The sequence below is a fragment of the Montipora capricornis genome, chromosome 8 (assembly GCF_036669925.1).
Source record: "Montipora capricornis isolate CH-2021 chromosome 8, ASM3666992v2, whole genome shotgun sequence".
Taxonomy (NCBI): Eukaryota; Metazoa; Cnidaria; class Anthozoa; order Scleractinia; family Acroporidae; genus Montipora; species Montipora capricornis.
Genome location: NC_090890.1, coordinates 1,306,706 through 1,319,492, shown reverse-complemented (window position 1 = coordinate 1,319,492; position 12,787 = coordinate 1,306,706). Strand labels below are relative to the sequence as shown.

At 39.0% G+C, this 12,787-nt stretch overlaps 1 protein-coding gene across 1 annotated transcript in view; it reads right to left on the bottom strand.

Annotated features, from left to right (window-relative positions):
* Nucleotides 1-1,975: 1,975 nt before the first annotated feature.
* LOC138060454 (ATP-binding cassette sub-family C member 4-like) overlaps nucleotides 1,976-12,787 on the bottom strand; it is a 24,091-nt gene continuing 13,279 nt past the window's right edge. Inside the window, exons 5-6 of the mRNA XM_068906228.1 lie at nucleotides 8,422-8,558; nucleotides 1,976-4,785 (exon numbers count right to left, since the gene is read on the bottom strand). Coding sequence (XP_068762329.1) covers nucleotides 3,854-4,785; nucleotides 8,422-8,558 — 1,069 coding nt within the window. The 3' untranslated portion in view covers nucleotides 1,976-3,853. The remainder of the gene's footprint in view (nucleotides 4,786-8,421; nucleotides 8,559-12,787) is intronic.

Sequence of the window (12,787 nt, the reverse complement as noted above, 5' to 3'; positions counted from 1 at the left end):
GGGGCTAAGTGTTCCCTCCGATTTTCTATGCGAAAAAGTGTCCATGATTCTAACCTGTATTATTTTAAAGATAAAGGTTCAGTTGAAATAACTAGTAAATTGGACGTCGGGCTTTGGGACGCGCTCTTTTATCCGGAGCAATCGGTTGAATTTTGACAAAATTCGCATATTTCACGAGCATCTCAGGTCTCGATGCGGTGCCGAAAGAAAATTGGTCAAAAAAAAATTACAGAAGCGAATTTCCCCAAACTAGTTTCATATTTGTTATATACCTATTTAAAGAAGTCTACAGGAAAATTATGAGCGAAATCAATTTTGTGGGCAAAACTCGATATGAGGATCTTACAGAGACCGGCTCTTAAGATACTTTCGTTGGCAGAAAACGTAGCTACCCAAACGCCAAATCTTTTACCCCTCTCTTCCGAGTTGATTCTTTATTAATCACATCTTATTTCTAGTCATGGTATCTGAAATTATTTATCCAATGCAATAAATTGTACATTCCTAAGTTCGTGTATTCATAAGTATTCATAAGTACTGTAGAGAGACAAAAAATACCATTTGGTACCATACATTTCTACTTCTACTTATACTTTAAAATCTACATATTTCCATACAATAGAAATGCAACTCAGGATATTGCGGTTTCATTAAAACACCTTGAGATAAAGTCTCTGTGATAAAGCAATTCCATGTAAAATAACAGTTTTTTGATTGAATTCAAGTGTTGATTTTATGCAATCTGCATTTGTCGCATAATCAAATGTGCATTTTAGTTTAATTGTTTGAAAATCTTGTTGTAAGCTTAGTAATAACATCTGCTCTGGGAGACCAAGGTCTGCTAGCGATATTTTTAGGAATGTGCGGGCCTGTGAGTGTTGCACTCCTTTCGCGGTTTTTTTTTCTTTTTCTGTCGACAATGGCGTCCAGAATAGGGTTCAGATATTAATCTCTGCTTGTCTTTTGCACAATTGGTTTTGCCATCCACTCTTTGGTGTGTTTGGGAAAGGCAAGCTTGTACTGAAGCTCACCTTGGTTGGCACCCCTTGTCACAGTGGCCTGCTCTCTTCCAGTGTTTGCATTGCGATCCAGGGCTGCCAGCTGGGTGCGTGCAACCATGCCCTTGTATGAGAAATGTTGACGTTTGGGGACGTACATAGTTTGGACACTGTGTTACACCTCCAAATTTCCAGATAAGTCTTCGTTTAATCTTTTTTTGAAATTAAATTTCAGTTGATGTCATTTTCTGGAACAGTCGAATTTTGATTTCAAGTAAAGAATACAAGTTAACTCGTCTTTTTAAATACATTTTAAATAATAAAATATTGTGCGTCTTTTTTTTTTTTTTCTTATTGTTGTTATTTTTTTTCCAATTATTGGCCCCGGGGAAACTACACATCTCATGGTGGTATATTTAGGAGTCATGCATCCTCAGAGTGAATGTATCGAGGCTTGATTACACAAAATTGAAACAGCTCCATCATATATTAGCCCTACAGAGTGAATAGCTGATAAGACAAAGCTCTTACCTCTTGTATGGTTTTCTCCAAAGAACGTCTTTCAGACGATAGTCTTGGTTTTTTGGGTGGTGGTCTATGTGAGAATAGTGAGGGTATAGCATCTGGTTTCAAGATGGCTTTTGCTTTGGAGCCGAGTAGTTCTGCCTTTAAGTCACGCCTGTAACAATCGGGCGTGAAATGTTTCGAACACAACCTTGAGTGTTTAGAAATAACGAGATCAGCACGGGAGGTTTTTGCCAACCCCTGTTCTCTGATAGATGGGTCACTTGGAAAACAATGATACGATATACCAGTAGTAAATTGTGAGTTCTTATTGCAGTCAAAGGTCGCGCAATACACCATGATGAGACCGAGGGATCTGAATTGATGCACTACAGCTAAGGAGTCTACATTTATGCGGGTTCCTTACGTAAGACCGGAAAATATTGTGGGTAAATAAAAAGTCAGCCAAAGTCCATTGCAGATTGAAAAATTTTATTTCCTCTGTTATCATCTGACATCTGGCATCATGGAGACCTAGGTGCGATCTTAGCACTTCGATCATAAGTCGCTTCACTCTGCAAAACAAAGCGGATCTGCGGAATATAACGTGTAGGATCAGGAAAAAAACATTTATACTCTGCAAAATATATGCTTTCTGTTAATGGTCCAAAAGAATAAACACATGACATTTTCAGTACATTTGCAGAGTGTTTTGCAGTCACGTGCGCTCGGCTGATAAGCTTACGTTCGTGTTTTTGACATTCGATTCTCAACGTCGGCGAGTGAGTTCTGTCAATTTAAAATGGACTAAACTTACACAATACCTAAAGGAGTTGAATATTATTTGTGGACCCTCTAGTCGTCCTTCCCTTCGCAAAATTTGTTTCTTCGCCTTGTACCTCGCTGCACGTGCATGCAAGGCTGTCTAGCTGTTTACTTTCTTCCCCATATCATACGTCATAAGCTTCAATACGAACCGCTGACACAAGCTTTCCGAGCCGCCTCACAAGAACCAAATAAGCAGTAAAAGCCTTAGATTTTTGGCGTGAAACAAATTGTTTGAGAGGAAAAAAAATAGCGAGCATTGTTTCATAAAGTATAATAACTAAATATAAATAACAAAAACTTGCTTGAATTTAGGCTTCAGTTCTCCTTTCTCGATCATGCGAGATTTAACACTAATTTGACAAAGGATTTAATAACATCGGGTCGTTGGGTGCCCCTGAAGGTTACAAAGCTCTTTGGAAGCTGAAACTTCGGGAAGTACATTATCTTTACGCTAGCTTTCTACTCGAAGACGGGGGAAAAGTACTTTTTTCCAGTGAACTTCTCCTTTAAAGAAAGAAGATTTGGCCTGCAAGAGTGACCATTCTCAATGACATAGGTAATAATTTCTCATGCAAGACTTGTGATTAACTGCAGGAAAGATTCTGTGTCACGGAAAAATCTATCTAAAAATAACTCGGTCTGTAAAAACGCCGTTCCGTAGGCCCAATGAAACTCATTACACGCTCCTTGACATGGGCTCCTGGTCTTACGTGTTTTATGCCTGTCTCATTTACTTTAATCTTACAAACATCTTTCAATTTACCATCAGAACTGATGACAAGATCAGACTATGTCCGTTCAAAAGTCACTAAAACCAGCTTTATTTGTGGGCATAGAACTAAACAGGAACGCATCGATCAGTTAGCGTGAAAGCTGTCAACTTGATGGATGAAGAACAGCAACACTGTCTGACAGAAAACGACACTGGCTCCACTTTTATAAATGAAAGTCATATACTACATGACATGTGCACGATTTGTATAAACGTTTGCTCAAAAAATTACACGGAATTCGCACAACGCAGTCGACCTTTTTAAACAATACACGACACTACAGTGGAGGATGCTGAGATCAAGTCTTAACACTGCTGTTGTCTTCTTAAAACGAATCTTTGAAAGTGGCCTTCTACTTAATTACAGTGAAGGCCACAACTGAAAACCGTAAACGACAATCATCTTGTTTTTTCGAATTTCCAACGTGGTCAATAAATCTCCTCACCCAAGGTCAGAAAGGTATTGAGATTAAATTTATTTGGTCCATTCGTGGATACTGAAACTTGCGAGGAACATTTTAAGAAATATTTAAAGGTAAAAAAAAATCTCTTAAACTTTTAGCCTTTCGCACCTATCTTACGTCATTATCAAATGTGCAAATTTTGAGAGACAAAACCTCTAGTAAATGCTGAAAGGGCAAAATGGCTAATAAGTGAAACTAAGTTACGGAAAAAGGCGACGGCTTACTCCTCTTCTTCTAAAAAAAAAGGTAAAAACAGCATAAGCATCTTTAAAACAATTAAATTATCATTACTCGTCATCTTCAGAACCAGGGATGTCGTGACTGTGATAGAGCCTGGAGAATTGACCGGCTCTGTTCTCCAGTAACTTTGTAGGCTTGTCAAATTCCACGACTCGTCCGTTTTCTAGAAATAAAATTCTATCATAATCAATGATGGTATTCAATCGATGCGCAATTGCGATGACTGTACAGTCTTTAAATTTCGTACGGATTGTTTCTTGAATTAATTGGTCCGTTTTGTGATCAACGTTCGCCGTTGCTTCATCCATGACGATGATTTTGTTCCTCTTCAGTAAAGCGCGAGCTAGACACAACAGTTGCCTTTCTCCAACGCTGAAGTTTGCTCCACATTCTCCAACCTCTTCGCTGAGTTGCCGAGGCAACTTTTTTACCATAGGTTTCAAACCCGCTTCTTCTAGGACATCCCAGAGCTCCTTGTCTTGGTACTCCTTAAAAGGATCCAAGTTCATACGAAGTGAAGCGGTAAATAGCACAGGATTCTGGGTAATGACTGCCATGGCTTGACGAGATCTTTGAATGTTAATATCAGCAATATTGACACCATCAATGATGACGTCACCCGTCGGTTGAGGCATGCGAAAGAGAGCTGCGACCAATGACGACTTTCCTGCTCCTGTGCGACCAACGATTCCAATCTTCTCATGGCGGTCGATGGTGAAAGTCAAATCTTTAAGTATCTTGGGTCCACCTTCGTAGTAGACAAGTCCTAAATTATTGATGCTTACTTGACCGTGCTGTGGCCAGTTATCAGGAGGTTGGTGATTGGTGTTGTATCCAGGTTCTTGATCTAAGTGGGTGTAAGTGATGATTCGTTCAACTGATGTCATGTAGTTCTCAACTTCCGAACATTTTATGACGGTAAACTGCCATGTATCGATACCGAGGTACAAAACGTACACGATTGACAAGGCAGATGGCCCTTAAATGAAACCGGAAATAGGTTAGCATAAGCACTGATTAATTTTAAGAAGCGGGTTAAGGTGTAAATATTTCTGAATTAAATAATTGTGGAGCGTCTTGTTTAATTGTTCATGAGAGTTTTTTGGTAAGCTGTTTTTGAGAATTTTCAAGAGCTTAGCTGTTAAATAAAGACTACTTCATGGAAAATGCGCGTGTACGATTTTTATTTTCGAGTTGAGTAGTAACAGAAAACGAACAAGTGAACGCGGCTAACGAATGAGTTTTCTGATACGAATCAAGGAGGGAATATAAATCGTACAAAGCATTTTCCATGCTGTAATGTGTTTATTTCATAGGTACTGATAGTTTTTTCGTGGAAGTACTTGATAGAGGGTGTCAATGGGGTTAACTGTTTAGCGTATAAAGACGTTTTTTTGGCTGTCGTAACCTTATAAACAACTAAATATGAATTGACTAACGTACATCTACATCTACGTGTTCCAGCACTCGGGAAAGTCCCTTTTTAACTTGTGGCTGTTTCTGCTTTGGTGGCCTCATACACCACAAGCCTTTTTAGAGACATCACCGCCAAGCCGGCCACTTTTGCTAGAGAGAACAGGACAGCTACAACACCAGGGACTTTATCCCTTACACTTCTCGAATAGTGCTTGGGTTCTTTAACGTCCCACAGGGAACTTATGAACATAGAAGATATTTGTGAGACGGGACCTACGGTTTATAGTCCTTATCCGAGAAGACTTGAAAGTCTAACTATTTGCAGATGAAATTACAAAGGCAGCACTTTCTCCTCAGTTATTTTAAGATCCTTCGTGATGATCCGGCCGGGATTCGAACCAGCGTGCTCCCGCTTGGCAGCCCGACGCTCAACCAACTGAGCCACCGGTGCGCGGTGCGCGGAGATCAAAAAGATCAACTTTTTAGCGTATGAGGTACATAATGACTAAAAGGTGCAGATTTTTTAGGATAAATAACAAAATTTTGTGAGGTAGAGATGTAAATTTTAGCTTACTTTCACCTCATCTAACACTTCTGGAGACTTCTGTACCCTCTATTTCGTCCTGTTTCGTGACATGCTCTGAGCCTGCACTCTGCCTGCGGTTTTAATGACCAACCTCAGACTTCTCTCTCCGATTCTCTCTCCACTTTGCAAACCTCGCAAAGATGGCAGCCATTAGCGGTGGGATACTTTTTACCGAAACTCGCAAGTTATCAAACGTTTTCGTTCAAGAATTTCTTTTCGGGATGATTTAAGCAGTTTCAACAACTTCAAGCGCCACGTAGAGAGTTTTCTCGGCGTGAATGAGAAAGCGAGTTAATAACTTCGAGCTCAAATTGTTTCGTTTGGCGCCACAGGCGCCACAGGCGCCACAGGAGCAAGTGACTGCCAAATTATGACATTTATACCCGCTACTCCTCGAAAGTCCCGGTAGTGAACTGAACGGTAAGTTAACATTCTTTTATACCAAAATTGCTTCATTAGGCTATCTGCTTGTTACTCGGCAACGTCCCCTCCACTTGTGGCTGTTTTTGCTTACGTGGCCTCATACACCACAACTTTTTTCTATCAAAAATATGACTTACAATATGACATTGAAATTCTCTACTTTTCCTTTACTGTAGTTCATGTTGTTGAAAAGATTACCACTTTGGTATCTGCTAATACCATTGTAATTGAGATCCAAGCAGAAGTAAAAGTAGTGATAAATCAAGTCAATCATTTCAATCAAAACCTCCCAATGAAACACCTGGGAAAGCATACAGCATACAGTGTTGAGTGACAACAAGATCCCCTTGAGATGAACGTGGAAGAGGAAGTTCTGGAAGACTTGGAAGAGGATGATTCCGATTGCAATTTGTCATTATCTGATGACGAGGCTGAAGAAGATGAGGAGGATGGACAAGCTGTTCCTCATACACTGACCACTCAACATGGGAGGCAAATTAGAGCAGTTGTTAGACTGGACTTGTAAGGTAAGAAGATATATTGCACAAAGGACCTCACAGCAGGCCACGAAACCTTGAACAGAGTGGTCTGAACACTTACAACTATTTATGTAATGTTTAATGTGTTGCGACCAAATACATGGGGATTATACCAGAAACACTCCACTAGAATAGAAATAAACCAAAACTTGCAATCTTCAACTCGACAGGTTTCCATTATGTAGCATTATTCATATAGGATATGGTATTTGTTTTCAGTTCAGACCTTAGCACAAGTGAAGGGTAATTGTGTATCATTTTGCAGAAAAAAAGAAAGTAAATGTGACATTCCAGAAATGATTTTTAGTGTTCAGTGTGCCTCTTTGGCCATAAATGATCATAAAGGTCTTCAACGTCGCTCATACTTTGAGCAGTCCAAAGGAGATCGACGGAGCACTAATTATGCATTACAGTAAACAAAATTATGTCATTGGACTGATTTTATTTCAATAATGGCTTACTTTCCAAAAGGAGACCATCTACAGCTCATAAAAGTCCTAAAATCATATAAATTAACTGAATAATCTCCTTTTTTTTCTGTTTATTGATTAAATCCATTTTTTCTAACAGTTAACTGACCAAATGGCATTTCAGTTTAGCTGTTTACTGACTATAGCCATACCCCATTGACACCCTCTTGATAGACAAAGTTATTACGCACAAATGGAGTGGGGCGATGAAAGCGAATAAAAATGGTTTAAAATCACCCAACCGCCAACTTATTTAATAAAATTTACAACAATGTCTTACTGTGTTTCAAATATTCCAAAGTAGTCCAAAGTGAAGAGTGTTGTTTAACCAGAGTGCCTCGGAGAAAACTCTTCTCGTAAAATATTTTTAATTCTTCGCTTGTCAAAGCTATCAATGCTTTGGGTTTATTTCCCTTTTCTTGCTACTTTTTTTTTTTCCTTTGGATTAAAGAATCTCTCTGTTTTTTTCAAATACGAGGTCGTTTGTTATTTTTGCGGAATACCCCTTCTTTTTCAGTTGTCGTTCCAAGCTAGCCACTAAACTAAAAAGGAAAGTATTTAGCCCGGACGGAGATGATAAATTGGTTGATGTATTTAGTATTCATTCAGCTGGAATAACTTCCATTTTCTTGTCTTCGATCTTCGTTTTAAAAAGTCTTTCAAGCAATCTTACATCTCGTTCAGGTTTTTGAGCGGAATTGTTGTTTTCTTGTTCTAAAATAAATTCCTCAACTGAGCGAACAGAAGCAAACCTTCCCTCAGCCATTTTGTGGTTTTTGTGCAACGGCTGTGCAACGGCTGTCGGATGACCGTCCATCCCCCCGGGCGGGGGGGGACTACCATATAAAAAGGGGAGGGATGCTCGTCGGAAATTTTAAATTAACCCCCTAAAGGAGACAAATCTGGGCGTGGCCTAGGATTTTTTTTTTTGACCCGTAAAGTAAATATACACTATCATATTTCTTCGCTCGCAACCCTAAAGGAGACCTTCACGGGTACATATGATAGCGTTTTGCCCAGAACACCTTAGGTGAGACCAAAATCCGAAATTTACACTCCTAGTCGAGACGACGAATTTTAATCTTTCGTGTTCCTGATTGGCTACGTTTAGAATCAGTACGAATTTTATTCACTATGATTTTCGTAGATAATCTCAGTACCTATGAAATAAACCAACTTACCTGAATCGTTATTGGTCAAAATAGCAAGGAAAACGACAAACACAACGAAGACAATGCAGAGCATGTCAACTTGGGTTCCAAGCCATCTTGTTGTTGATATGATGGCAAAGCAGACCTTGTTGTGTGCGTCTTGGTAGCTTAAAAAATGAACAGAAAAGGTGTTTTAGTTCCCTTCTGATAAAACATATCGTCTTTAAGCAACAAGAATGAGGCCCCTGCATACTAAAAGCCCCGTTTTCAGTTTAAAGACGACCATTTAACACAAGATGAAAACGATGCCAGTTTGAGTCTTGTTAACCTGCGATCAAGCCTTCTTTTCTTTAGACAGGGCGGAAAAGGTACGCCTGATACAATTTCCTAACGAGTCGTCTGCCGGTAGTCCAGAATCTGGATTGGCCGAAATAACAATAGAGCTCTTTCAACCTAATTCCGATTGGTTACAGAATTACAAAAATATCAGTTAACAACTGATCAAATTATGGCCGCCGAGAAGGATTTGAACAGGAACGACGTTTAGGCTCTGTTTACAGCTGCTGTTACTTCGACTTTAGATTTTTTTTTTCAAAAATCTTTAAAGGAAGGTTAGAGAGAATGCATCCGAAGAATGGTTTGTCTGAAAGAAGACATTATAGTGTACTTCCTACGGGATTTGACAATAGTGTTATTTAGAGTCACGAACACTCTAGAAAAAATTGCACCGTTTCACTTCCACCGACTCGAAAAGTAACGTTTGTAGTTGTGGTAAGTCCTTTGGAATACATTCAGAACCAACAAGTTCCAAAAGGAACCGAATAGAACTTAAGTGCTGCCACATTCAGGAAATCAGCCGAGCTTGACAGAGAAACTCGACATTGTTTACGGAAGCGCTGAACTGGTTTAGTGACACACTTCTCACAAAATGATAGTTGAGTAGCTGCTGCTGGAAAACTGGACATTTTCCTCATATTACAGTGATATTAGCATGTTTTATTGGCACCTCAAATAATCGAGTTTAAATAAATTAAAGTTCATTGTACTGTCGATTGCGCCTGATGATAACATGCAGTATTTGGCTTTTTCTCCGACTTTACCTTGATATTCTTTGTTCCTTGATGGTTTGAACAGAGAAACCGCACCAACTGTCAAGGGGGATTTGCAGAAACACCTTTGATTGTATAGATAAAGTCTGACTTCGCAGACATTCCAGCTAGAGTACTATTTTGTTGTCGCCGCGTCTTTCCTTGAATTGCAACGTGCAGGTAATTTCCGGTAAAAACTGATTGGCTCACATTTATAGAATGACACATGACAACATCATTCTTGATAGGGGGCGGCAGACGACTCGTTAAGAAATTGTATGAGGCGTACCTTTTCCGCCCTGTCTAAAGAAAAGTATAGAGTCTTTTCCACTGTATTTGCCAGAGTGAAATATAAAATTTTCAATCTGACGTAAAAGTTAACAACCTCTTTCACTTATTTATGTAGTTTCATGGACATAAGTAATTACAATACATGATCCTCAATTATCATTCTGGTTTTTATACCTCGTAGCCAATCAGAGGAATGGAATTGCACCACGAAGGGATAGTCAAAGACGGAGTTGATAACTTCATGCTGATCTGACCTCAAATAGCTCAAATAAGCTTAAAAATACCTTGCCAGAGGTTAAGAGACAAGCTAACTTCCGAGTTTGGATTTCGAGTTGTATTTCCGAGTAGGGAGGTACAGTTAGTTTTTTCGAGACGGTTACTAATAATTCAGCTGTAACGAATCGGCTAGTTTGTCCATGAACCCTCTCGTCGATTTCCAGTGCAATGCAGTCAACAAAAGAATTCCTGTAGGGGTTGGGTTAGTGTTTTGCCTTTTTATTCGGCGACATCACTATGTAAGGCATATATGAATTAGGAGGCAAGACACGGAGTCTTAAATGAAGTCATTACATGCTCCTCATTTTAAAAATTGCAAGATTGGGAAAAGAAAAAAATACGATAGCCGGGCGTAAATCGAAGGTAAGATCTAGTATATGATTTTTTCTTGACATATCTATTCTGGTGGTACAAATTAAGAATTAGACACAACAAAAGGCAAATATATAAATCCTATAATTTCTCATATCTTGAATACCAGCAAATGGAGCCAATGCTGCTTAACAGTGCTTTCCTAGTTTCCCCCTCACGCCTCCCTCTTTCACCCCCCCCCCCCCCTTCCCTTCCCCTTCCCCTCCACCATGACTGTTCTGTTTTCTGCATTTTTAAGCGGTTGAATATCATACTTTCAACCGAAAGCACATGTTCAAACCACGTTCGTTCCACAGCAAAGCATTCAAAGAATTTTCCACATCCCACGAACTTTCTTCTTGTCCCTGGCTATCGATTATTGCACGCTTGTTCGCGTCATTCAAGTAACTATGGTATTTATAAGCCTCGTCGCCATGGAGACTCAAGGCCTCCCTAATCCCTCATGCTCACGGTTCCATAATTAAGTGTCAGCTATTGTTTCCAGTCAAAAATACAAATACGAATGCAAAACTAGTATAGATTAAACAAGATTGCCGTTACCAATCTGCCATCCTCGTTCTACTCTATCTTGAAAAGACCTCAAGATGATGAGCAACACCGCTGACAAAGTACACTTGTAAAACCATCGAAAATTTATTGAAAACGCTGCCAAAAATTACTGCCCAAAAATCCAACTCGAAAATCCAACTCGCAATCCACCTCGAAATCCAACTCGAAATCTTAACTAGGTAAATAGGCAACCTCTACCATCACCTTCATTACTGGCTTTAACTTCATAATATGCTCTCGCTTTTTCGCCAAAGCAACATGGGTGACGCTTAATTAATGCCCTCACGAGTGTGAGTTAGTCCAAAATTCAGCCTTCTGATTCGCTAAGAGGTATTTTAAGTCAGTTTTGAAACTATTGTGCCAAGCAAGGGGGACTTTTGTCTGATTGGTTGATAATTTGCTTGTGCCCAGGCTTTTTTGACACGCGAGGGAGCGGAATAACAAACAAAATGGCGGCTGAAGATGTCTTGTTCCATTACTTGTTCCAGGAATTTTTTTAGCAACAGCATCGTGTACACCTTTTTTCTTTCAGAATAGCGGTATTTCAGTGGTAAAACTTCTTTACAGTCTTTCGCTCTTGTGATCGAATTTTCGTCGGCGGCTTCATGCATATTGAGTTGGGCAGATTTCCGAGTAAATGTTGTCGTAGATCGATTGAGATGGGAGTTCAGCCGAGACGGCCCTGTCAGTTGAAGTCTGCTAAGGTAAGATGAGTTCGCTATTCCTTTCGTTTTGTAAATAATCTCAAGCTAACATAAGGAAGCACAGCCTATTAAATGTTATTTTAAAAATTAATGTATTTTACTTTCCTTCTTGTCAACAGAAAAAATCCTTATAAGAAATGCCAGCGTTATTAACGACCTCTTCTTCACCAGTTCCTAAATTTTAATTACTAGTTTCAACTAGCAACTTGTGTGGAGGTTTTACTATAACGCCATGGATTGAAATCAGGGGTTAGATAATAGGGGAACTGTAGGAAGCTGCACATTAGATAGTTGATGAAGGTGCATGTGAGCTATTGCTATTTCCTATATTTTTGTGTCTTTAAAATTCGATTGTTCTTCAGGGAATTTTTCCTATTTTTTGTGCTCATGGCTGGAGAGAGAAAAATGTTGTAAACTTGTGCTTCATGTTGAAAAAACAAATATTTTGAACCTCGCAATGGTGACTATAATGATGCATGTCCATTTAATACTGCTATTTTGTTCCCACTTCTAGATTTTCTTATTTTGTGACCCTTTTATCCACTTGACACCCTGTAAATAGCAATTTGTTGAAATTACTGTATACATTATGTGGAGGGGAAACCTCTGCAATGCAGCATGCCAAAACACTATAATTTATACAAATGAACTTCTAATTCACATTAACTCTGAACTGCCAAATATTTAGGACTTGCTTTGTGCCCACAAGTCAACTTGAAATTTAAATAATACTCAATGTTTTATCTTCCAACCTCATCAGAAAGTAAATTCAATTTATAATTACTTAAGCTGGTCAATGCCTTGAACAAGTTTCAATCTTAAGATATTTGGGTATGTCACTATGTGAATTGAACACCACCTTTCCTGGCATCATGATCTTCATTATACATGTATTTGTGACAATAATTATTGTATTGCATCATAATTAAGGTAAAGCAGTATCTCAGTGAACATTGTCTATTCAATATCTATTATTTGCTTATTTACCCATACTTACTTAATTGCTACATATCTACATGTATCTTCATACTAGATTCTGCAAAATCTTGAAAAGACATAACGCAGGTGGTTGGTAGGGACTGGTTAGTGGAGTAGTTTCACTTTAAAAGCATTGTC